The sequence below is a fragment of the Stegostoma tigrinum genome, chromosome 30 (genome assembly GCF_030684315.1).
Source record: "Stegostoma tigrinum isolate sSteTig4 chromosome 30, sSteTig4.hap1, whole genome shotgun sequence".
Taxonomy (NCBI): domain Eukaryota; kingdom Metazoa; phylum Chordata; class Chondrichthyes; order Orectolobiformes; family Stegostomatidae; genus Stegostoma; species Stegostoma tigrinum.
The window spans coordinates 28,783,072-28,809,953 of NC_081383.1; the positions used below are offsets into that span (position 1 = coordinate 28,783,072).

Consider the following 26,882-nt stretch of genomic DNA (forward strand, 5'->3'; position numbering starts at 1 on the left):
TGCTTTCATTTGGGAAGGAGACTGATGTGGGATCTCTCCGTATGGAATGAGTTGTTTTGTTGTTTTGTTGAGTTGTTTTGCTGCACTAGATCCAGTCTGTGATCCAGATTGTATCTGAATCCAGGAGTTAGATGGAATGGCACTTCCTCCTGAAAACAGTAACTCTTCATTTGTTCAAAATGTCAACAGTAATTGCAGCTTAAAAGTGGAATGACACTGAGAGAACTTCATGATCATATTTAAAATTCCAACCTCCCTCCTTGGAGGCATTTGGTCTCCCATCCACTTTTTAAAAATTCTCTCATGGGACATTCGCCAGCATTTATCACCTATCCCTAGTCACACTTGAGAAGGTGGTGAGCTGCTTTCTCAAACTACTGCAGTTCATGTGCTGTAGGTAGACCCACAATGCCATTGAGGAAAGAATTCCAGGGTGTTGACCCAGTGACACTGCAGGAATCAATATATTTCCAAATCAGGCTGGTAAGTGGCTTGGAAGGGAACTTGCAGGTTCCAGGATTCCCATGTTTCTGCTGCCCTTGTCCTTCTAGATGCGTTATGGTTTTGAAAGATGCTGCCTAAGAATCTTTGATAAATTTCTACAGTGAATCTTGAAGATAGCACACACTGCTGCTACTGAGTGTCGGTGGTGGAAGGCGTGAATGTTTGTGAATGTGGTACCTATCAGTCTGGACTTAGTTAACAGTGGAAATGGATAGGTTTCAGTGGGTTTGCTTGGGAAAGAATATAAGTAAAGCATCTGTGATGGGGAATTAATGGAATTAAGAGTAACAAATCCCGGGATCTGATGGTTTCCATTTGAGGGTATTAAAGAAAGTATGGGTGCACAATGTAGACATCCTAATCATAGTCTTTCAGTGTTGCCTAGTTACAGTGGTCATCCCTCGGGATTGGAAAATTGTACATGTCACTCTGCTTTTTAAGAAGGGCGAAACAGGAAATCCAGGGAAGTACAGACCAGTTAGCCTAGCATCTGTGGTGGGGAAATTTTTGGAGTCTATAATCAAGGATGGGGTAAGTGACCACCTTTAAAATTTTCAGGGATAGCCAGCATAGATTCATGGCAGGTAAGTCATCCCTGACAAGCCTCATTGAGTTTTTTGACGAGGTGACTCAGGTAGTCAGAGGAATGTCTATGGATATTGTTTATCTAGACCTCCAGAAGACATTTGAGAAAGTTCCACATAAGAGACTACTAAGGTAGAAGCCCATGGAATTGAGGGTTAATTACAGACATGGCTGGGAAGTTGGTTGAGTGGCAGGCATCAGAAAGTAGAGATAATGGGGAGGTTCTCAAATTGGCAGGATGTGACTCAATCATGTCCCACAAGGATCTCAATTATTCCCATTATTTTTATTAACATGGCTAATGGCATAGGAAGTCATAAAAGCAAAATTGCTGATAACACAAAGTTAGGTGACATTATAGACAGTATAAACAAGAACTTAAAATTACAAAGGGATATTGATAGACTGAGTGAACAGGCAAAACTGTGGCAGACATAGTTCAATATAAGCAAGTGTCATGTGTAAGCAAGTCATTTTGGACTGAAAAAGGATAAATTAGGATAGCTTCTAGATGGTATGAATTTAAATACAGGAGATGTCCAAAGACAGTTGGGGTTTGGGTACATGGATCTTTCAAATATCATAAACAGGTGCAATCAAGAAAATAATCACGAATAATAAAGAAAACTGATGGAATAATGATCTTTATAACAACAGGACTGGAGCACATAAAGGTGTTAAGGTGCAGTTACACAGAACCCTGGCTAGACCCGACTTGGAGAACTGACAGCACATCTGGACACCACACCTTAGGAAGGATATATTGGCCTTGAAGGGAGTGCAATATAGTACTACAAGAATGATGCCTGGATTTGGGGGGTTAGGTCATGAGGAGAGATTATAAAAATTAAGCTTGTTTTCTCTAGAATCTAGAAGGTTAAAAGGTGATCTGGTCAAAAGCTTCAAGATATTAGCAGGAAAAGACAGGGTAGATAAAGATAAATTGTTTCCACTGGTTGAGGATTCCAGAACTCGGAGCATAGTCTGAGAATTATGGCCAGACCATTCAGGAAAGATGTCAGGAAGCACTTCTATACATAAAGGGTGGTAAATGTTTGGAACTGTCTTCCACAGATGGCAGTGGATGCTGGATCCATTGTTAATTTTAGATTTGAGATAGACAGGTTTTTGTTTGTTAAGCAAAGCTATTGAGGGATATCAATCAAAGGCAGGTAAGTCGAGTGAGCTATAAATCAACCATGATTCCACTGAATGGTGGAACAGGCCTAAGGGGCTGAATGGCCTACTGCTATTCCTATGTTCCTAATAAGGAGCTGGGGGACGGCTCTGCCACTGGAATTGTATGCAGCACTGTACTACTTGACACTGTAGTTTATAATCCATGATTTACGAATAGAGTTAGGACAAATTTTGATTTGTTTGTTTGCTTTAAGATTTGTCTAATACCTTTGGATCAGAAAACCTAATGGTGTTGTTCTGTTAATTTAATGGCTTCTTTGATGTGAAAAAGCTTATTTGTTCCATTTTGTAGTGTGAAGTGTTTGCAGCTGATGTGTGAATGGTTAGAACTTGTCAGGATAATGCCAGGAGTCAAATAAACCTGCATTTTTGTCCCAAGTTTCAACTCCCCTTTTTTTACAGTTTCTGGATTGATTTCTGATACAACTACAACAATAACTACTGCTATCGGTATTTATATACTGCCATCAATTAAATGAAACATCGCAAGGTGCTTCAGGAGCATTATAAAATAAAACATGTCAGTCAGCTACTTGAGAAGATATTAGATCAGGTAACCAAAACATTGGGCAAAGAGATAGGATACAAGGAATGTTTTAAAGGAAGAAGTGAAGAGAGATGGAGGGGCTGAGCGGCCTACTTCTGCTCCTTGTTCAGATGTCAGCAAACCAGGAAGTAACATTGTGCTCTGCTGTTGTCAGATGAGCTCAAACGCAACCACATTGGTTTGCATAAGATATTCTACATCTTCATCAGGTAATTCTTTCTCATCTCCAGGTACTAGTGGCACACAGCACCAGGCCCAGTGCAAGAGGCTGACATTCAATGTTCTTGTTAGTGTCAAGGCTCCTATGTGTGAGCATTTGGCTGCCTCCATGAAAGGATGGTGGCTACCTTGGAGACCCAGGTCCAGGAGAATGTTCAGAGGCTGCTGGTAATGCACATCAGCATTAGGAACAGGAGTAGGCCATTTGGCCCCTTAACCTAATGCTGCCATTCAGTAGGATCATAACTGATCTGATTATAGCACCTTCCTGCCTACCCCCAAAAACCTTTCCCTCACATGCTTATCAAAAATCTATCTAACTCTACTCAAAAAATATTTATAGACTCTGCTTTCACTATCTTTGCAGAGAGCTTCAAAGATAAAAACCTTCCATGACAGAAACAATTTTCTCTGGTTTTAAATGGGCAACACTTTATATGTAAACAGTAGCCACTAGTTATAGAGTGCCAGACAGATGAAAAATACTGTCCATATTTACCATGTCAATACCTCTTGGGATCTTAAGTGTTTCATCAAGTGGTCTATTACTTTTCTAAACTCCAATTGTTACAAGCCTAGCCTGTCCAACCTTTCATCACAGGACAACCCACTCATTCTTGTCTAGTGAACCTTCTCTGAACTGCATACAATTACAATCTTTCTTACATAAGGTGACCAATTCTATACACTGCAGATGTGATCTCACCATTGCCCTGCAGAACCTCCATTTGTAACACTTCACTATAATCAAGAACATTCTATTAACTTTCCAAATTCCTAAAGTACCTGCATACCAACCTTGTGGATAGTTTGGAAGATATCGAAGCATGAGCTGAATCTTTCCATGTTTTGGCTAAGCTTTATTTTTATCGAGTTTTATGCAGGGTGTTGAGGGTAAACTCACCACGTTACCTTGACATCGGCTACTTATTAAGAAATCTCACAGACAATCAAGTACTGAAACAATGATTCAAATTTTATTGCAGGTAGCAGCGAAAAAAAAGACTCCTCAAGTGAGCAAATAAAGCCTCACAGGCCAACCTGGCTATTAATGTTGGAACTTGCCATGATTCCATTGACAATGTCTGTCTCTGGGAGTGTTCAGGGTTCAATCCTTGTGTGCTGTTGATCTTTGAACTTCTGCTCTTCTGCTACTGGCTTGTTCTGGCGTTGGATTCTTATACAATTTTGTCTTTTCAAGTTTGTAGGGTAACATTATGATGATCCTTTAGATTCTTTCATCACAACATTGATTATACTTCTGAAGACCTCAAGTTATAGCTTGCCTTCTTATCAGAAGTACTTACCCTGTTCCTTGTTATATTTAGCATTAGCTGTCTGTTTAAAATACAGCTTATCCTGCAATTAATCCCTTTTTCCCTACTGCACACAGACTTAAGTGCACATTTGTCACGAGGCAGCATGTTATTAAGAGTGTTATCTCCTTTCTTCCAGGTAATAGAATGTTTATGTTGCTCCTTCCCAGGGATGGTAAATTTGCATATTGCTTTCAATTCCTTTACAACAGTTTCTCTTTGCCCCTTTCATTCCAAAAAGAGTTATTGCTGCTTCTTTCAATCATGAAGTTATTAAAATTTTGAAGTTTACATTGTTACAAGTTCCATAAAGTCTAGCAAGTTCACTCAAGTGATTGCCCAAACTCATCTCATTAACTACCTATTAAGTCCCAATGGCATCCCTCTCATCTGATGCTAGCCCAACTCTCCCACTCATTGTAGCTGAAAAATCCACCATGGCTAAGATATTCCGGGATTCCTGGTGCTAACACCATGTTTAAAAAATCACTGCATACCCAGCCAAGCATTTGCAGTTGAGAACCGCCCTGCACATTCGTGACATTTGCCTTGGACATGGCAGGTGAAGAAAAGCACTTGGGGGTAATGGTGGACACAGTGGTGCAGAGGAGGGACGCTCTCTTCTCTTAACATCGACACAGAGGAGGCCATGGCAGCAGATCCTGCTAGCTTGCTCCAAGGTTAGCACCTGAGTCATTGCGGTCACCAGTCTGGAGGAATGCACAGCAATGCTGCAGGCAGGTCGTTAACCATCTGCCAAGGTAAGAGCCACCATTGTCTCTCTGATACCTCTCACTCACTCTAGCTCTGTTACTGCATCCATCTCCTGCCAGGTCTCATGTTCTACCACTCTTACTGTCGCGTGCAGCATTTTCTCTCTCTGATTCACACTCATTCAGTTCCTCCAGACTATTCACTCTCATTCACTTGGGATCCTTACCTCCTCTCCCCCAACTCCTGGACCAGTACTAACAGCTGTGCAGTTGTTTTCATCTCACTAACTCCCACCTTTTGACTCATTCCAAGAAAAAGCAGCCGACAGTTGGGCAAGAAGAGCCGATATGGGTGGTGGAGTGATATTCGTCTCCTCACTCCAAGAGGAATAGTCCCTGACCATTACAGTCTGACTGATCAAGCTCACATCCCCAGACAGATATCAGATAAAGCCTGTAACTGATTGAACTGAAACCTCCTGACTGACAGCAGCCTCCTGGACCTCATTAAGGACTACTGCCTTTTGACTCTGAGAAGTGGCTGATTGCAATGATGTTTGTCACGCTGGCTGCTAGTACATTCTGTAGGTGTGACAACAGAATAGGATGACACTGTACAGCAATCTGTCGATTATCTTGATTAATGACTGCTAACAAGTCCTTGGATTTGTGTCTGCACTCAACACCAAGGCAAGATAAGTACTGAGTGACTTTAAGCACAGGCTGAGAGGGCAAAGCACAAAAGGCAAGACAATAAAGGGATGCTGTGAGCATCCAAGTGGATGCAAAATGAGTGAATGCTAAGAGAGTGAGCAAACAGCTCCGAGAAACTCCCTTACTGAATCCGTGAGCTGCGTGCCTGACCCTGCAGGCAGCATCCTTGTGGCAGCATTGCAATGAATGATAATGGTGCATTCCATAGTACAGATTTAGAGTGCAGAACTGCTCTGCAAGTGAATAGAGATATGCCATGAAGGTGCAATGAGGCTAGTACATGTCAGATGCAGCACTATACTGTACAGTTACATGTGGCTCTCTTTCACATTGATGTTTCACTCTTTCCTACAGCCACATGCTCCTAACTTTCCTTCTGTGCTAAAGTGCCATTGCGAAACAAAAGCTGCTCCCTCACCCTATCCACTAAAGTGCCAACTGTGAAGCTGAAGCTGGTACAATGCTCCAGATTCAGTAAAGTGAGATGCCAAGGACACATCCTGCTTTCATTGGCATTTAGGCACCTACTGCAGCTGTAGAGGTTACAACAAAAATAAAGACATGGACTATTAGGAAGATTTCAGTAGTGGCAGCAGGGCCAGGAGTGACTGGGCAATGTTGACAGGTACATATTCAGTTTATGCAGTGAATTCTCTGAAGCATTGATTATCTCAATTGAGAAGAACTTAATTGGAAAGCAGAAAATAATTCTGGGGAGTTGTATAATTAATGGAATACAAATGGATGTATGAGCTTCTTGCCCTGTGATAGTGAGAAAACCACTTTTCCATCAAAGGAGGGAGGACTTAGCCTTGAACATTTATCTCAGTGGTGAACTTTCACCTGATTAACTTATCTTGGTTGCCGTGATTTTCACCACCTCAGAGGGCAAAATCACACCATGAGTTTTCAGCTGATGTCATTGAGAAGCAGACATAGATGAGAAACAGGCAGCAACCAGGGATCGATCCATGGGCACAACCAATAGTAATAGTGCAACAGCAGGGCAAGAAGATATTACTAGTGATAGTTGGGCTCTACAATCAGGGATATAAAAATTGGGACCATGTGAATGTGCCCCCAGCCTGGAGCCAACAGTGGAAAGATGGTCAAGGAGGATGATCTCGTCAACTTTGTCAAGTCAGGCAGGTCAAGCAGACAGGTTGAGAATGGTGAGGAGGAAAAATTTGCTTTAGTCAAAATTGCATTGGGGTAATTTTATGCTGGACACATGCATGGGAATATGGCATGTGGGTAAAGTAATTAGGTGGGATAGAAAATTTTTTACTAACAGTGACATGAGAGGCAGTGATAAAGTCAGCACAGATTTTTTTTAGAATTCTGGAGAGAAAAACAACAGTTAAAATAGCATAGGGAAACAAAGGTACTGGCAGTATCGGTGCTCCATTTTGGACGAGAAATAATTTGGACCAGTTTGTGTCATTCTCAAGTTTTACTGGTTTCTCTGTGTCAAAGATTACGCTGGCCAGTGGTGGTCCATTCGTGCAACACATTTACATACTATGGATGTAAAGCAGTTAATCAGTTAACAGTTTTTCTGAAGTCCCACCTTTAAGATAACGTCATAGATTCACAAGACTCTAGTACCATGCAGTTGACATTCATGTAAAGTTGAGGTGTATCTTTGTTCAGTTTTACTTACCTCCTCAGCACAAAGGAGGGAAGCAAGAGTTGGAATATTCCATGGATGTCCAGGACAAGCCATGATGAGTGCAATGAGAATGACATCAAAGGAAAAGGGAATTTGGAAGAGGAGTCAAAGAAAGGATAGTGTTGGATCAGGACATAGAGGAATGAAGTGGGAAGGGCTTGAGGTCCTGGAAGGTGTGACAGTCAGTCACAGTAAAAAATGAGGGGCATAAATTGCAGGGTCAGCACTGTCCAAACGTACACCCATCTCAGGTTGTTGGTTGGCAAAACCTTTAGAGAGCTTTGGGTTCACTTACAACATTTTAATTATCCTTCTGAGAATGATCTCAAACACTTGGCCAGAAGGCATACGAGTAGAAGTAGGCTATTGAGTCTGTGACACCATTCAATAAGCGGTTCAATAACACAAGCGGTAAGGTGGTAAAGAAGGCATACGTCATGCTTGCCCTCATCATTCAGGGCAATGAGTATAAAAGTTAGCAAGTCATGTTGCAGCTGTATAAAACATTAGTTAGGCCACATCTGGAGTATTGAGAGCGGGTCTGGTCACCACAATATAGGAGGGATGTGAAGCTTTCAGAGAGGTTGCAAAAGGGGTTTACCAGGATGTTGCCTGGATTGGAGTGTATTAGCCATAAGGAATGATTGGACAAACTTGGATTGTTTTGACTACAGCATCAGAGGCTAAGGGACAACCTGATAGAAGTACATAAAATCATGATGGGATGAATAGTCGGAGTCTTTCTCCCAGAGTGGAAATGTTAAATACTAAGGGACAAAATAAAAATCAAAAGAACTGTGGATGCTGTAAATCAGGAACAAAAACAGAAGTTGCTGGAAAAGCTCAGCAGATCTGGCAGCATTTGTCAGGAAAAAAATCAGAGTTAACATTTTGGATGCGGTAACCCTTTCTCAGAACTCACAAATACTAAGAGGCATTGTTTTAAGGTGAACGGGAGAAAGTTTAAAGATATGTGAGGCAGGTGTTTTTTACATAGTGAGTTCTAGGTGCTTGGAACATGCTGCCAAGGGAGGTCGTAGAAGCAGATAGCGATAGCAACATTTAATAGGTACTTAGACTGACACACGAACAGGCAGAGAATTGAGGAGTACAGGCCATCTGCAGGCAGAAGGGATTAGTATAGAATGGCATCATATTCAGTGCAGACATGGTGGACTGAGGGACTGTTCCTGTACTGTACTGTTCTATGTTGACACACTCCAGAAATTTATTACCTTTTTGACACATGCTTGTCTCCCACTCCCAATCTATGGTCATTCAATGATCATTCTTATGAACATAGATAATAACCTCAGAAACAGCATGCCGCATTTATCTGGTATTTATGCACTCAGGTTTCAGTTGGATTATGGGATAATGATCAAGTATCTCATTTGATCTTGCCTAATCTGGGCTCAAGGTGTTGGTGCTGAATTATTGTTCATCAGATTCACATTGCATAGAGCTGGAACCTGGACACTTCATGGTCAAGGTGGTTCAGCACCAACATAATGTTAATAACAGCTAAGCTACAGGGCAAATTTAAATATTATTGTATGAGGACATAAGTTGATGGATGGCCAGCTCAGATTTTACTGTATTTGACAAATTTAGTAGTATTCTTTAAGTGAATAATTGAGTGTGCTGATGTAGACATCAATATGCATTCTTCTCAAAACTCGCTATCAATATGCATTTTCAAAAAGCATTTGGTAAAATAAACAAGCCAAATAAAAGACTTAGACCATAAGACCATAAAACATAGGAGTGGAAGTAAGGCCATTCGGCCCATCGAGTCCACTTGCCATTTAATCATGGCTGATGGGCATTTCAACTCCACTTACAAGCACTCTCCCCACAACCCTTAATTCCTTGCAAGATCAAGAATTTATCAATCTCTGCCTTTAAGGCATTTAACGTCCCGGCCTCCACTGCGCTCCGTGGCAATGAATTCCACAGGCCGACCACTCTCTGGCTGAAGAAATGCCTCCTCATTTCCGTTCTAAATTTACCCCTTCTAGTTCTAAGGCTGTGCCCACGGGTCCTAGTCTCCCCGCCTAACGGGAAAAACTTCCCCAGCGTCCACCCTTTCTAAGCCATGCATTATCTCATAAGTTTCTATTAGATCTCCCCTCAAAATTCTAAACGCTAATGAATACAATCCCAGCATCCTCAGCCGTTCATCATATGTTAGGCCTACCATTCCAGGGATCATCTGTGTGAATCTCCACTGGACATGCTCCAGCGCCAGTATGTCCTTCCTGAGGTGTTGGGGCCCAAAATTGGATACAGTATTCTCAATGGGGCCTAACTAGAGCTTTATAATGTCTCAGAAGCACATCGCTGCTTTTATATTCCAACCCTCTTGAGATAAATGACAACATTACATTCGCTTTCTTAATCATTGATTCAACCTGCAAGTTAACCTTTTGAGAATCCTGGACTAGCACTCCCAGATCCCTTTGTACTTCTGCTTCATGAATTTTCTCACTGTTTATAAAATAATCCATGCCTGTATTTTTTTGATAAGATTATGATTTTGATTTGATTAGACTTGATAAGATTAAAGCAGTGGACTGAAAGTGAGGCACATCTCTCCCTGATGCGATAAATGCTTTCTATGCTCAGTTCGAGCAGAATGCCAGCAGTGCGGTGTCACCTGCCCCAACAGCCCTGGAAGCACCTGTTCCTTCCATCACCGCTGCAAGCATTAGATTGGTCTTTCTGAAGGTCAACCCAAGAAAAGTGACGGGCCTGGACTGAGTCCCTAGCTGTGCTGTGAGATCATGTGCGGACCAGCTGGCAGAGGCATTCACCGACATCTTCAATCTCTCCCTCCTACTAGCTAAAGTCCTGCAAGAAGACGACCATCATCCCAGCTCCAAAGAAAGCACATGCAACCTGCCTTAATAACTACCGCTCAGTAGCTCTGACCTCCAGAATCATGAAGTGCTTCAACAGGCTGGTCGTGGCCCACATCAACTTGAGCGTCCCAGCCTGCCTCAATCCCCTGCAGTTTGCCTATCGACATAATGGGTCCACAGCAGATGCCATTTCCCTCGCCCTGCCCTTATCCTGGAACATCTGGACAACAAGAACACCAAATCAGACTCCTACACATTGACTACAACTCCACCTTCAACACGATAATTCTCTTCAGACTGATCTCAAAAATTGAAGTCCTAGGTTTTGGCTCCGCCCTCTGCAATTAGATCCTCAGCTTCCTGATCCACAGACCGCAATCACTGAAGACAGATGACTGCTCCTCCTCCACAATATCCTTTAACACTGTAGACCACCCAAGGTTGCGGTCTCAGCCTGCTACTATATTCTCTGTACACCCATGACTGTGGTAGGGACCGTGGTAGGGATGTCCAGAGTATCTATGTGTATGTGTACAAATAAGAATCAAGGGTCTTTGGAAACGGTGAAGTGGAGACATATGAATCAGGAGCAGGATTAGGCTCTTCAAACCATCTCAGCCATTCAATGCAGTCTCCAAGTCACTGTTTCAAAAATATAGAACAAACAGGACTTGTGGGACAACTGTTTCAATGATGGGATGGTTCCATAAAATCCAGGAATGTCCTGAACGTGGCACCTTTGCTTCAGTAGTCAAAACCATTTCCTACAGCGAAACTCCATTAACCTCTCACTGTTAAAGAAACACTTCACAATTTTTAGCAAATAGAGGTTAGCTTCTCATCATCTGCAAATGCTATTGATTGAATGCTGAAGCAAGACTCATTCACCGAACTATGCCAGACTGTATCACCCTGTTTCCAAGCATTTGGAAAGGGAGTGCCAGCAGCAGAAACATTACACTTCCTGTTGCTTTGTTGTGCTTGTGTTACTGTGGGTGTAATTTGTAAAGAACCTCACAAACCACCTGGTTGTGTGACGACACTCAGCCAAATCAATCTAGCTAAGACTTAGTCCTAGGTGATATGACACTGCATCAGCAAATAAGACAGAGCACGTGATGAGAATAAAGAATGCAAGAATCTGTGTAGATTAACTGAAAGCTGTCATTTAAAATACTAGGGAGATATGACGTTTATTACAGATTATGTTACGGCATAGGACACACGCAAGTTGCCCTGTTTTTCTTAAATGTTGGCCATGGCTCAGCAAGCAGCCCATCAGCTTTGAGTAAGAGCATTCTGGTTTCAAATGTCACTCCAGAGACTTGAGTACATAATCCAGGTCCATACTTCAATGTAAGCAATGTAACATTGGCAGATGATATCTTTCTGATGGATGTAAAAGGTCCCATGGTATTGTTTGAGGAAGAGCAGCGGTATTTTCACCAGCGTGATGGTCAACATTTGTCCTGGAATCAACATCACTAAAAGTCTTCTGCCAACCATCAGCTGGTTACTACTGTTTGTGGAATCTTCCTGTACGAAAATTGACAGCTGTGTTTCCAAACTCATACAGGGAGTGCACTTCCATAGTCATCTATTTCATTGGCTGTGAAATGTCTTATTCTGAAGTCACAAGAGGTGCTGCGCAAATACAGCTTATTTTTATATTGTTTCTTGAAACAACAATATAAAGCTTGTAACTCAACCCTGCCACTACTTTTTTTCAGTTATCTGTGTTTATTCTCATTTCTTTTTCTTCTTGGTTATGTATACAATGACTGTTGGAAACTATAACCCAGCTTTCCCTTTTTCACATGTACAATTTTATTACAACATCTGACCTACTGCAGGATGCAACACAGTATGTAATGTACGTAGTATAGAGTTTGCACATTCTCCTTGAGACTGGGTGAATTTCCGCTATGTGCTCCAGTTTCTTCCCGCAGTCCAAAGCTGAGCAGGTTATATGGAACTGCCATGAGAAGTTTCCCCATAGTGTCCAGGGATGCGCAAGCTAGTCAGATTAGCCATGGAAAACATGACGTAGAGGTGCCGGTGTTAGATTGGGGTGGGCAAGGTCAAAAATGACACAACACCAAGTTTTAGTTTAGTAGGTTTATTTGAAGATACAAGCGTTTGGAGTCTTGCTCCTTCTTCAGGTGTCACTGAGAGAGGTGCCATCAGACACAGAATTTATTCACAAAAGATCAAAGGGTCATAGACCTGATGCAAATGTATTGAACAAATTTAAGATGGCTGTTAAATCTATAATCAATTAGCAAGGATTAAAATGCAAATCCCAGAATTTCTTTCAATTCACTGCCATGTGATAACTAAAGGTTTTTTCACTATAACAGAGGTGACATCTCAGGTCAGACAAGGTGTGAGCCCTTTTTTGGAATCTGGCTGTGTATTAACTTGGAGTCAGATTGGTTTTATTTCCAAAGTAGGAATTTTATAAAATGCCACATTGAATGGCTACAAATTGTGTGCTTTTTGAACAAAACAGAATGTATCTGCAATTAAAAATCTGCAAATGCAAAATCATCCCACAGATTTATGTATGTATGTGTGTGTGGGGGGAGGCGGGGGGTGTGCAGAGCATATGTATGTGCATGAGGGAGAGAGAGTGTGTTTGTGTATGAGAGAAAGAGACAGTGTATGTGTGTGAGGAAGGGAGAGAGAGAGTGTGTGTGTGTATGTGTGTGAGAGAGTGTGAGAGAGAGGGTGTGTGTGTGTGTGTGTGTGTGAGAGTGTGTGAGAGAGAGAGAGAGAGAGAGAGGGACAGTGTATAGCGTGTGGTGGGGTCACCTGTACTGCGACATGAACCCAAGATCCTGGTTGATGCTGTCCTCATGGATATTGAACTTGGCTATCAGCTTCTGCTCGGAAACTCTGCATTATATATCTCAAAGTCTGCCTTGGAGGGTGTTTACCTGAAGATCCGAGGCTGAATGGTCCTTGACCACTGAAATGTTCCCCCACTGGAAGGGAACATCAGTCTGGTGATTGTTGCGCAGTGTCCATTCGTCCGTTGTCATAGCATCTGCATGGTTTTGCCAATATACCATGCCTCAGGGCATCCTTGCCTGCAGCTTATGAGATAGGCAACGTTGACCGGGTCACATCTGTCATTTACATGGTGCATGGTGTTCCCACGTGTGATGGTGGTATCCATGTCAATGATCTGACATATCTTGCAGAGGTTGCCATAACAGAGTTGTATGGTGTTGTGCTCAATGTTGTCCTGAGGGCTGGGTAGTTTGCTGCAGACAATGGTCTGTTTAAGGTTTTGTGGTTGTTTGAAGGTGAGAAGCAGAGGCATGGGGAAAATATTGACAAGGTGCTCATCATCATCGACAATGTGTTGAAGGCTGTGAAGAACATGACACAGTTTCTCTGCTCCCGGGAAATACTGGATGATGGAGGGTACCCTATTGGACATATCCTGTGCCTGTCTTCGAAGGAGGTCATTACAGTTTGTCACTGTGGCACGTCAGAACTGGCAATTGATGAGTTGAGCATCTCCTTCTCTTACACACACACACACACACACATACACACACAAATCTATGGGGTGAATTTATATTTGCAGATTTTTAATTGCAGAAACATTCTGTTTTGTTCAAAAAGCACACAATATGTAGACAGTCAATGTGGCATTTTATAAATTACTACTTTGGAAATAAAACCAATCTGACTCCAAGTTAATACACAGCCAGACTCCAAAAAAGGGCTCACACCTTGTCTGACTTGAGATGTCACCTCTGGTACAGTGATAAAACTTTTAGTTATCTCAGGGCAGTGAACTGAAAGAAATTCTGGGATTTGCATATTAATCCTTTCTAACTAATTAAAGATTTAACAGCCATTTTAGGTTTGTTCAATACATTTGCATCAAGTCTATGACCGTTTGATCTTTTGCTTATAAATTCTGTGTCTGATGCCACCTATCTCAGTGAAGAAGGAGCAAGACAGCGAAAGCCTGTATCTTCAAATAAGCTTATTAGACTATAACCTGGTGGTCGTGTGATTTTTGACCTTAGCCATGGGGAATTCAGGGGTGCAAGGAGAGGGTGTGAGTGTTTGTTCGGGGTGGGATGCAGCCTCAATGGGCTGAATGGGTTTTTTTCTGCACTGTAGGGATTCAATAATATTCTTCTGCATTATTCTGCTCTTAAGACATTGGTGTGTAACTTCACTTGTCCCTTGCACAATGTAGCATATCCATCCCTCATAACCCACCTAATCTACACATCCCTGAACATTATGGGCAATGTTACATGGCCAATCCGCCTAGCCTGCACATTTTTGGACTGTGGCAGGAAACTGGAGCACCCGGAGGAAACCCACGCAGACTCGGGGAGAATGTGCAAACTCCACACGTCTCCCAAAGGTGGGATCAAACCTGAGTCCCTGGCGCTGTGAGGCAGCAGCGCCAACCACTGTGCCATCATGCCGTGATGAAGACTATCTTTTAATGATGGCCTCTAGTTTTGTTCTCTTCAAATGAAGGAGCCTCTTGGCTGGAAATTACCATGCTCCCCTAACAGATAGTTTGGTGAGGGGTGGTTTTATTCTGCTGCCTTCTGGCCTCTGCTCTGATGGAGTCAGTGTCAGGAAGCCCAATCACAATTAAGGTCCTTGGCTTGCCACTCCAGTTATTCAGACAGTAGCAACTCACCATGTGAACAACCTGAGAAACAAACCATCTCTTTCAAAAGGCACTCACTGCCTGATCCAGAGACCTGGCAACAGCAGGGGGGTATCCACTCAGAACCATGTCACTGCCCTTTCTGTTGACCCCCAATCCCTTAACCCATTAAACTCACACCTACCATCACTCAACAATGGCCTGGATCCCTTGGCGTTCCTACTTCAAGTGGGTGTGTTAGTAGCTTTGGTCACTGATGCCCCAGTGGCACTGCTCAGTGGCACACAGCTGCCAGCCTCTGATTACCAGGCAGCCCCCAGAGTCCTTGATCCTGGCTAAGACCCATCACTGCTCAGTTGTGTGCATGAAAGAGGTAATGTGAAATCTAAAATAAAGGAGCAAGAGACAAAAATCAACATTTAGATTGTCTTGCTTGGCAAACAACAATTGCATTTGCAAAAATCAGTTTACAAGGAGAGATGATTTCAGAGAAATTAATCAAATTCTGAAAGGGCTAGACAGAATAGAAGCAAAAACGATGATTCCCCAGCTGTGGAGTCGAGAGCCAGGAATTTATTTTCAGAATAAGGGCCAAACTATTTACACTTAGTTGAGGAGAAATTTCTTCACTCAGACATTTGTGGACATTTGGAATTCTCCATCTCAGGCAGGTCAGCTGCATTTTCTACTGACCACATGTACATTGATTGTGGGGTGACTGTTTTCTTATTTAAGGGATCTTGTGATGAATCTGTGGTTACGCTTCAGCCCCACACTCCTGATCTTTGGGCCCAAATTTCAAGGGAATGAACAAGTGCAAAAAGCTCCTCATCAGTCTGCTTGTGGGCCTGTCTGATGGAACATTCAAAAATGTTAGAGCCATTGGGCAGGGGGACAACTGAGTTGCATAACTCCCCCACCAATTAAATTTTAAGCTGATCTTCAGTTATCTCTTTACTAACTGCACCATCTGGGTTATTTTTAATTTGAATCAATTTAGTTTTATTCTGTTTTTGCCAGAAGTGTATTAGGTTTGATTTAGGGTCTTGTGGATTCAAGTCCCACGTGTCCCAACAAGTCCAAACTGGTTCATGAAAGAAAAATTAGACTATACATTAAAATTAATCAGCCAGAAGGTCAGGGAATTTTATGGAGGATGGTTGGCTGAAATAAAACTCCAACTCGAAAGCGCAGACTGGACTTCATCCATAAACATTTAACTTCTCTTCTATGTGTGATTTCAGATTCACAGAAATGCGGTTGACTCTTAAGTGTTCTCTGAAATGGCTCAGCAAGCTATTCAGATCAGGGGCAGTTAGGGATCTGCAACAAACGTTGGTCTTACCATTGATACCCTGTTCCATGAAAGATTTAAATATTCCCAAGACAGCTGCCTTCCATACCACCTGAGCGAAGTCACAGCTTTCCGTGTTAAGTCTAGTGGGCTATTTGATGTAACCCAATCTGTCCTTAGCCTATGTTCACGCACACTTTATTACAGAAGTGCACTTAGTAACAGTTGAAGGGAGAAACGCAGGAACATGGGAACCAATTCAAAGACTCCAAACTGTTTCGACCCCGCCCCCGCCCCCAACCCCAACGTGACACCGGCTGTGACCGTATAACTCAGCATAGAACTTTCCTTCGCCAACAACCATTTCTAAGATCAGTTGGAACAGCACTGGTTACAAAGAAAGGAGGAAATCTTTTCAGACTGACTAGCATCATTGTATTCCTGGTGGTGTGTATAGAAACCAATGTTTACAGTTACATCCCTATAACTTCCGTGCTAGTCCCAAAATTATTACTTGCCTTGTTACGGTAGGTTTCAGATTCATCCCTCGTCACCCAATGACCTCTCTCTCCAATCCAGTGGCTGCTCTTCTTAACAGAGTGACCCCTTTCCCTGCCCAGTCACTCCCGTCTCGTCACCTCAGTACCCCAGTCCTCATTCCGGTAACCTCAGGGACCCTTCCTCCACTCCAGTGACACCGCTCCGCCCTCCCCACTTCCGTGACCCTCTCTCCCACCACCCCCCTGCCCATCTGGAAAGCGCCTGCACAAGTTCCGGCTTGTCTGCGCTGCCTCCCACAGTCAATCAGCCTGTGAGGCAGTCCGGACTTGGATCCAAGACAGAAGGAGACACTGTCTTCAGGAGAGAATATATGAGAGTGAATGTTTGTTCCGTGGCAGTCCCGGTGTTGTGTGATCACCCCCAGGGTTAGGGGGGCATGGACCCCCGACTCCGGGCAGTGAGGGCGAGCAGACGGTGTGAGAGTCAGGGGCCGGCCGCTCGGCCGCTCGACTTCAGCCTGTTGCTGGGGCGCTGCCTCCGCCTCGGGGAGACCGCAGTGGACAAGGGGCCGCTGTCCGCAACGCTGACCACTCGGAGGGGCTGGAGGGGCAGTGTACGGTGCGTCCGGGCCTCTACCCCCGCTGGGGCACGCAGCCTGCCCCAGGAGCCGGGCGATGTGCGGGGCAAAGCTGCTGCTAACTCCCCGACCCCCTCCGGACAGCCGGGCCCGAGGCGAGTGCAAACGATCACAGTGGATCTCCGGGCCGCTTTAGCCCGAGTCCGTGAGCCGCCGGAGGCTGCTGAGGAGATCGGGGATCCACCCAGTGAGGGAGATACCGCAGCCCCAGGGCCCCCAACCCCTGAGGCATGTCCCCCACCCCCAAGTCCCCAAGCACATAAGGCAGGGCCCCCACCCCCTGAGGAATGTCCCCCACCCCGTCAGGCAGGACCCCCACCACCTAAGGCGGGTCCCCCACCCCCCAAAGCAGATCCCTCTGAAAGTGATCCGCCTAAGGGAGATCCCTCACCCGGATCCACCCTGACCGTGGATAAGCCCAAGCGGCAGAGACGGGTGGAGCCCAGGGCCGGCCCGGCCAGGAGAGACGGCCTGTGGAAAATGAAGGTGTCCCTGCCCGCCTTGAAGGCCCCTGGCCAGAGGGTGGCCGCTCCTCTCCGCCTCCCGCAGGGGACTCCACACGGCGCCGGTGCCACGGCTGACCACCGCGTGCCCCCGGCGGACAAGCCCTTCGTCTCGTTTCCGAAGCTCCTCCGGACAAGCAGCGGCTGGAGCTCGCCGACAGAGGTGAGGAAAGCGGTGCTTAGCTTCTCCCTTATTCTGGTAAACAGCCTGGTCCCTCTGCATTCACTCCTCCCTCCTGGCACCGATAAAGGGAAACCAGTTTCTCACACCTTGACAGGAGCAGACACACCCCGACCCCAGGGTATCAAATCCAGTCCTCATGTGCACTTTGCAAAATGAGGTCCCCACTGCTATACTCCATCGCAGGACTTATTACTGATGCTTAGTGAGACACACAGTGCAGCACAGAGCACGCAGGGCCAATGAGGAGACATGAGATAAAGGACATACATTTACAGAACGCCTTTCACAACTTTCTCGTTGTGCCTTTCGCTGCTGCATTTCTCCCGAAAGGTTCTACAGCTAATTTTCGTAAAAGTTGAAATCGCAGCAGCCAATTTGCACGCAGAAGGGTCTCTGGTACATCAATCATGTGACAATTAGCCAAAAAAGATCTGTTTTAATGATGTTAAGGTAAATATTTGGGATAAGTATAGTCTAGGACACTGATCTTTGAAAGAGTACCAGGAGATCTTTTAAAGAGAGCACAACACGCGTGAATGTGATGTCTAATCTGGTCAGCAGAACCTCCAACAGTAAAGCATAACCTGCCTCTCAACTCTGCACCACAACCCACCAGCTGTCCCTGGACCACGGGATGATGCACTCAAATTTGTGCAATGAGATTTGAACCCACAGTTTTCTGGGCTGAATTTGCAAGCACCATCAGGAGTGGGCCTGGCGGTGGACAAGAGTCGAAAATACCAACACTGGCCGGGTTTCCTGACGGGATCCCCATCGTGTCCACAGAAGTTGTATCAGTCTCACTGTGTTATCTGCCCCACATTGTGTTAGCATTATCACTTCCAGCCAACCTCCAGATTCCTGCATCCACAGGGGTACAATGTAGGTGCTTGTTGGCAGGCCAGGAGTGCTGGCAGTCTAGCTGAACATCTTAACCTGTTGGCATATCTGCATTGGCACATCACCCAGGCAGGGTTGCCAACTCTGCCTTTTCTCCAACCCTCTTTGAACAGTAGGGGCCTGAGTGCTGAAACTATTTTTGAAAGGAAGTTTTAAAAGTTGTTAGTGAGAGTACACTTCTCCCTGACATACCTGCCACTGTAGTCTGTTCCCCTCAAACTGGAAGGTGGCTGATTGGTCCTCCAACATTGAGAACTCATTATGAATTTGACAGGGAGAGCCCATCTTCATACCAAATAAGAGGGTGCCTGCATCATAATCTTAACGAGTCACTATTTCCTTTAGGACAGGGAAACAGTTCTAACTCCTGTTTTCTGTTACTCCAGAGAGAATTTTTCAGTCCTCCCAGCGATATGAGTGTTACCACTAGGTTTCTACCTACTGTAGGAAGTAGGACCAAAAGTATGCTATTCGGCCCATCAACTCTGCCATTCAATTAGATCACAACTGATCTGATAATCCTTATTCCACTTTCCAGCCTTATCCCACAACCTTTGATTCCTTTACAGAATAAAAATCTTTTTATCTCAGCCTTGAACATTATCAATGATCCAGCCTTAATAGCTGTCTGCTGTCAAGAATTCCACAGATTCATTTCCCTCAGAAAAAAATATCCTCCTCACTTCTGTCTTAAATGGACGACCCCTTTACTCTCAGATTATCCCCTTTTCAAATGGGGTACAGGTGCCTCAGCTATTCCCGACTTGTTACTAACATGTAATCCTCTTTTTGGAGAAGTTGGCAGGCTTCTCTTTCATGTGAAGTGTAAAAGTCAAACTTCATCATGGCTTCTCATCTACTCCCACCTTATCTAACCATAAACACTGACCCATTTGTACCATGGGCCATGGACAGACCTTGTGGTTTCACTTGTCCTTAATCTTCCAAATTTTCCATCCATCTCCACAAGGACCTTCTCCCTGGGTTGTACATTAATTTAGCTACAGGGTGACTCATTTACTCACTGGACTGGCAAATGGGCCCGCCACACTCACTTCATGGTATTTGAAAATTAACTGTGTAAAAATATAGATTATTGCAATCGATATTTCTTAAACTTTCAGAGGAGATCGCCAGACCGGCAAACAAAGAGAACGGACCCAAGCTTTGTCAATTCTGTTGAGGAATCTGCCATTCCATTTCATCAGCTACTGCATCTAATGAGGAAAAGGACATCCAGTGTGAACCATGTGCTGATTACAGAGGTATTGAAGTGTCTGAGAGAGGATCTATGGTCAGTGCCCGAAGAACAAGAACACAGCCACCTGAATTAGTAAGTGTCACAGCTCTGTGCCGCCTAATGGCTCTGTGCCCTGCCTGGAGCAAATTTAACCAAGTGTGCTGCTGCTCTTTGCTGCATTTGGCTGATTTGTGAGGAAGGGCAGTTGTTGAACTCCAATTGGCTTCAGAAGGGGGCAAAAACCTGCTCATGGTCACTGTTTGGCAGCATCTTTCTGGACAATAGATTCATGAAAAGAATGACCTTAAATGTGGTGATTCCATCATCAATCATCTGCAGTCCTCACACAATCCAGGCTTGCGTAGGGAATGACCTCTTGGGAAGGGGACCAAGATTAGTAGTGATATCAGAGTCAGCATCCATCATAGGATACAGATACAATCGGGAGTGTGGGTGGTGAAGGGGAGCAGGAAGCACAGATGATGATGTGTCTCGTTTCTAACCCGATGGTTAACAGTCAGTATTGGTGGCAGTCAGTATTTTCTCATTGTTTTTACAGTGTATTAACCTCTGCATGCCCTCTGCAGCTTTTAGGGGAAATTAGTGGAGCATAGAACCCCACCACATCCTGAAATCATGAGCTTATTTCTTCTTAACCAAATGCTCAGGATTTGGATACCAAGTAAAAGCCAAAAGAACTGCGGTTGCTGTAAATCAGGAACTAAAACAGAAGTTGCTGGAAAAGCTCATCAGGTTTGGCAGCATCTGTGAATGAAAAATATCAGAGTTAACATTTTGGATCCGGTGATCCTCAGAACCTGAAACATTAACTCTGATGTTTTTTCTTCACAGATGCTGCCAGACCTGCTGAGCTTTTCCAGAAACTTCTGTTTTTGCTCAGGATTTGGACCTTGCTGGCTCAATCCTCACAGGTAAACACAGGACCCACGCTCTTGAAGACCCTGCCGTCCATTTGTTGAAAATGCAGCCACAGTGCTGTTTGGTGGGGAGCTCACAGATGTTAATCTAGTGACAATGAAGGAATAGCTACTGCCCTTGGTGGTGAAGGCAGCAGGCTTGGAGGAGCTAATGCTCACTTACTGTGGTATATCCTGTAATTAATATATACGCTACAGCCACTGGGCACTGAGGATGGAGGGAGTTGAATATCTGATTTCAGTATCTGCCGTAATGGGGTTTGAACCCATATCTCCAAGGCATTAGTTTGGGTCTCTGGAACATGAGTTTAGTGACATTATCACTACACAACCCTGTTAAAAGCCTGGTGTTCCACCAGCTGAGCTACCTGAACTCATGGAGGCAGTTTATGCTTGATGTAGTATTGCCAATTAAGCAGTGTTGATAATATGCCATTTATAATTGGCTTTGAGGAAGGGTCACTGGACCTAAAACATTAACTCTGATTTTAGTCCACAGATGCTGCCAGACCTGCTGAGCTTTTCCAGCAATTTCTATTTTTGTTTATAATTGGCCCCTAATCTGAGCATGCAAAGATTTTAAAAGACTTCCTGCTGGTTGTTAGAAGTGTTTATTGATTATTTACTGTTACATTTCTCCCCCTCACCCCAGTCTTCATGCTCAACACTTCAGACGAGGTGTTCCTTTCCAAAGGACCGAGAACAGAACCGAGGTCAAGTCAAAATGCACATGGCAGGCGCGTGATCAATTCGGAAACAACTTGCCTGTCAGGATTAGCTTGTTCACAGATAGGTCACTGTAACAACAGCAGACTGTGTGTGATGGTCAGGTAGTGGAAGAGAAATCACCAATTTATCAGTGAAATAAATACTCACAGCTTATGTTGAAACTGTAGACTGGGGCTCCCTCTGGTGGAGCAATGGGTTCTTTCACCGTCCACTATGGAACAGAACTCAATGTGAGATTGTGCTTCCGTGACTCTCAGACAGCTTTTCACCGAACATCGCACCAGGAGTTCTAGTGCATTTGAAGTCACTGGGTATAGGGCAAAATGTCTGCTCTGACTGGACTCATACCTAGCAGAAAGGAAGATGGTTCAACTTGTTGGATATCAATCAGCTCAGCCCCAGGACATTGTTGCAGGAGTTTTTACGATAGTATTCTGGACCCAAAACCTTCAGCTGCTTCATTAATGATCTTCCCTCCAACCTGGAGTTGTAAGTGTGAAACGTCGCTGATTACTGCACAGTCTTCAGTTCTATTCCTAACTCTTTAAATACTGAAGTAGCATGTGCCTGCTTACAACAACACCTGCACAAACTATTGGCATTAGTCTGAAAAATGGCAAGTGACATCTGCATCACACAACCATCATGTAATGACTGTCAACAGATTACAGCAGCTTCCTCTTAACAAGTCAACAACATTACCATTGTCAGATTGGCCATCATTAACAGTCTTAATCAGAAACACAACTGGACCAACTACAGACATACTGTGGCTACAGGGATATCTCAGAGGCTGGGAATGTGTGTTTTCCAACTACAAGAGTAGGGGTCAGGGAATCATTTGGGTTCTGAATAAACTTGTCAATCATTGCTTAAAACCGTTGTTATTTTTCTGAGTTTTCCAGCTGCTTTGGAACCTGCTCTGCAATGTAAACAGGGCGACATCTACAGCTTCACCCATTTCCCAATTCCTTCCTCCTGTTCACCATTTCTCCTGAGCTGCTGCCTTGAAGTATTGTAACACCAAATACAACCTCCGGGTCCCATCCTTTTTAACCTCAGAACCTTCCATCCCTGCATTTGCCTGCATCAATCTTTGTCACAGGAGAATGTTCTCCATCAGATTTGGGAATGGTGATGCCCATTCCAGTAATCTCTCTGCTGTAGTATGACAGCTCCTGTTAGATGGCAAATTTCCAGAAATGTCAGAGATAAAACAGCTAGTAGTCCAGAAAACGATGGAATTCAAATCTGACAATTTACAAGAAATACTGCATTTGAATCTGGAGGCAAGTGTAAATCAGAGCTGGTGCAGCTTAATCTTTCTGAAAACAGATGCTGTTTGCTATTACATATTTTAATATTCCTGTTAATAGTCTTCAATCTGAAGAGTATTTATTTTAAAGGTTCTTCTAGTAAAACAAGTATAATCTTGATTATTTTAGACTAGATTACAACATAACTATTTATATTGTGTCATCACAAGTACTTCACAGTCCTGGTACAGGACAACCAGACAAATCTGGGGGTTTTCTCACTTCTCCCTTACTGCTAAAGCCACTTGTAGTATATCTTTGATAATGGGAACTGCAGATGCTGGAGATTCCAAGATAATAAAATGTGAGGCTGGATGAACACAGCAGGCCAAGCAGCATCTCAGGAGCACAAAAGCTGACGTTTCGGGCCTAGACCCTTCATCAGAGAGGGGGATGGGGGGAGGGAACTGGAATAAATAGGGAGAGAGGGGGAGGCGGACCGAAGATGGAGAGTAAAGAAGATAGGTGGAGAAGGTGTGGGTGGGGAGGTAGGGAGGGGATAGGTCAGTCCAGGGAAGACGGACAGGTCAAGCAGGTGGGATGAGGTTAGTAGGTAGCTGGGGGTGCGGCTTGGGGTGGGAGGAAGGGATGGGTGAGAGGAAGAACCGGTTAGGGAGGCAGAGACAGGTTGGACTGGTTTTGGGATGCAGTGGGTGGGGGGGAAGAGCTGGGCTGGTTGTGTGGTGCAGTGGGGGGAGGGGATGAACTGGGCTGGTTTAGGGATGCAGTGGGGGAAGGGGAGATTTTGAAACTGGTGAAGTCCACATTGATACCATATGGCTGCAGGGTTCCCAGGCGGAATATGAGTTGCTGTTCCTGCAACCTTCGGGTGGCATCATTGTGGCAGTGCAGGAGGCCCATGATGGACATGTCATCAAGAGAATGGGAGGGGGAGTGGAAATGGTTTGCGACTGGGAGGTGCAGTTGTTTGTTGCGAACTGAGCGGAGGTGTTCTGCAAAGCGGTCCCCAAGCCTCCGCTTGGTTTCCCCAATGTAGAGAAAGCTTGCGAACTGAGCGGAGGTGTTTTCCCGCGACACATCCCTCACACCCCGCCCCCGCCACAACCGCCCCAAGAGGATCCCCCTCGTTCTCACACACCACCCTACCAACCTCCGGATACAACGCATTATCCTCCGACACTTCCGCCATTTACAATCCGACCCCACCACCCAAGACATTTTTCCATCCCCACCCCTGTCTGCTTTCCGGAGAGACCACTCTCTCCGTGACTCCCTTGTTCGCTCCACACTGCCCTCCAACCCCACCACACCCGGCACCTTCCCCTGCAACCGCAGGAAATGCTACACTTGTCCCCACACCTCCTCCCTCACCCCCATCCCAGGCCCCAAGATGACATTCCACATTAAGCAGAGGTTCACCTGCACATCTGCCAATGTGGTATACTGCATCCACTGTACCCGGTGCGGCTTTCTCTACATTGGGGAAACCAAGCGGAGGCTTGGGGACCGCTTTGCAGAACACCTCCGCTCAGTTCGCAACAAACAACTGCACCTCCCAGTCGCAAACCATTTCCACTCCCCCTCCCATTCTCTTGATGACATGTCCATCATGGGCCTCCTGCACTGCCACAATGATGCCACCCGAAGGTTGCAGGAACAGCAACTCATATTCCGCCTGGGAACCCTGCAGCCATATGGTATCAATGTGGACTTCACCAGTTTCAAAATCTCCCCTTCCCCCACTGCATCCCTAAACCAGCCCAGTTCATCCCCTCCCCCCACTGCACCACACAACCAGCCCAGCTCTTCCCCCCCACCCACTGCATCCCAAAACCAGTCCAACCTGTCTCTGCCTCCCTAACCGGTTCTTCCTCTCACCCATCCCTTCCTCCCACCCCAAGCCGCACCCCCAGCTACCTACTAACCTCATCCCACCTGCTTGACCTGTCCGTCTTCCCTGGACTGACCTATCCCCTCCCTACCTCCCCACCCACACCTTCTCCACCTATCTTCTTTACTCTCCATCTTCGGTCCGCCTCCCCCTCTCTCCCTATTTATTCCAGTTCCCTCCCCCCATCCCCCTCTCTGATGAAGGGTCTAGGCCCGAAACGTCAGCTTTTGTGCTCCTGAGATGCTGCTTGGCCTGCTGTGTTCATCCAGCCTCACATTTTATTATCTTGTAGTATATCTTTGCTTCCGCTAGGAGGAGCTACATCAGCACAAAGCCCAGATCAAATCTGAGAGTACCTTTGCACAGGAGACTAATTAAAATGTAAATCCTTTTGTGGGAACTTATAATCGAAGCCAGGGTTTGGTTGAATTCTGAATCCACAATAGCAGCCTGTGGGAATCCTGTTAAAATCTATCAGACTTCATTCAGCATCAATGTAGGAGTCAATTGGTCAGTCATCCACAAATGTCAGAATATTTGGCATTATCTAATATTGAAGCAGACAGTACAGGCTGAGTAAATCAGTCACTAGATAGTCAAATTGTTCTCTTCAAGTTCTTCAAAAATTCTGTGGTACTGTTCAAAGAGCAAATGAGGTCTCCTCTTGATAAATAGTGATCCCTCAACTATCATCTGAAGTAAAGATTGTCTGGACATTGTCACAGTGCTGCATGTGGGGTCTTGCAGTAGGCATATTGATGACATATTTACTCTATTTAGTAATGACTTCATTGTCTGAAGCATTTTGAGATGTCTTGAGATTGTGAAAGGTATTACAGAACACATAGATTAGATTCCCCACACTGTGGAAACAGGTCCTTCAGCCCAACAAGTCCACACTGCCCCTTGGAGCATCCCACCCAGACCCATCCCCCTATAACCCACACACCCCTGAACGCTATGGGCAATTTAGCATGGCCAATCCATCTAGCCTGCACATCTTTGGACTGTGGGAGGAAACCGGAGCACCCAGAGGAAACCCACGCAGACACAGGAAGAACGTGCAAGCTCTGCACAGACAGTCACCTGAGGCTGGAATTGAACCCGAGTCCCTAGCGCTGTGAGGCTGCAGTGCTAACCAGTGAGCCAACATGCCACCACAAAGCTAGTATACAGGGGCAGCAGGTAATCAGGAAGGCCAATGGAATGTTTGCCCTTATTTCAGGAGGTTTGGAGTGCAAGAGTAGGGAAGTTTTACTGTAGTGGTACAAAGTGCTGCAAGACCACTGGGAGTACTGTGAGCAGTTTTGGTCCTCATTATTTATTGGAAGCAGTTCAGAGAAGGTTTACTGGGGTGATCCTCAGTTTGAAGGGATTGTCTCATGAGCAAAGGCTAACCAGTTGGGATTCTGGTCACTGGAGTTTAGAAGAATAGGAGGTGATCTCGTTGAAACATATAAGATTCTTAAGGAGCTTGATAGAGTAAATGCTGTGAGGATGTTGCCCCTCAGTGGAGAGTCTAGACCAGACAGCAGAGTCTCAGAATTAAGGGGCACCAACTTAAGATTGAGATGAGGAGGCATTTCTTCTCTCTGAGGGTTCACTGTCTTTGGAAAACCTTGTTGCAGAGAGACGTGGGGCCAGATCCTTGTGTACATTTAAGGCCAAGATAGATTCTTGATCAGTAGAGGAATTAAGGGTTATGTTTGAATTGCAGGAATGTAGACATGAGGAACATCAGATCAGCCATTATCCTATTGAATGACTGAGCAGACTTGAGGGGCTGAATGGCCTTCT

The 26,882-nt window shown here is 44.8% G+C and overlaps 1 protein-coding gene across 1 annotated transcript; it reads left to right on the forward strand.

Annotated features, from left to right (window-relative positions):
* The first annotated feature begins 16,778 nt into the window (after positions 1-16,778).
* Positions 16,779-22,795, forward strand: LOC125465966 (nascent polypeptide-associated complex subunit alpha, muscle-specific form-like). Its single transcript, XM_048560013.1, has 3 exons — positions 16,779-18,089; positions 20,135-20,343; positions 21,841-22,795. Exons 1-3 carry the CDS (start codon positions 17,223-17,225, stop codon positions 21,989-21,991), a joined length of 1,227 nt encoding a protein of 408 aa, XP_048415970.1. The 5' UTR covers positions 16,779-17,222; the 3' UTR covers positions 21,992-22,795.
* The last annotated feature ends 4,087 nt before the right edge of the window (positions 22,796-26,882 follow it).

Bases quoted from the DNA above. Each gene is read 5' to 3' on its own strand.
- LOC125465966 (XM_048560013.1), top strand. From the start codon at position 17,223: ATGGACCCCCGACTCCGGGCAGTGAGGGCGAGCAGACGGTGTGAGAGT. The intron at 18,090-20,134 runs GTGAGGAAAGCG...TTAAACTTTCAG, and splicing joins GCTGGAGCTCGCCGACAGAG to AGGAGATCGCCAGACCGGCA. The intron at 20,344-21,840 runs GTAAGTGTCACA...CCCTCACCCCAG, and splicing joins GAACACAGCCACCTGAATTA to TCTTCATGCTCAACACTTCA.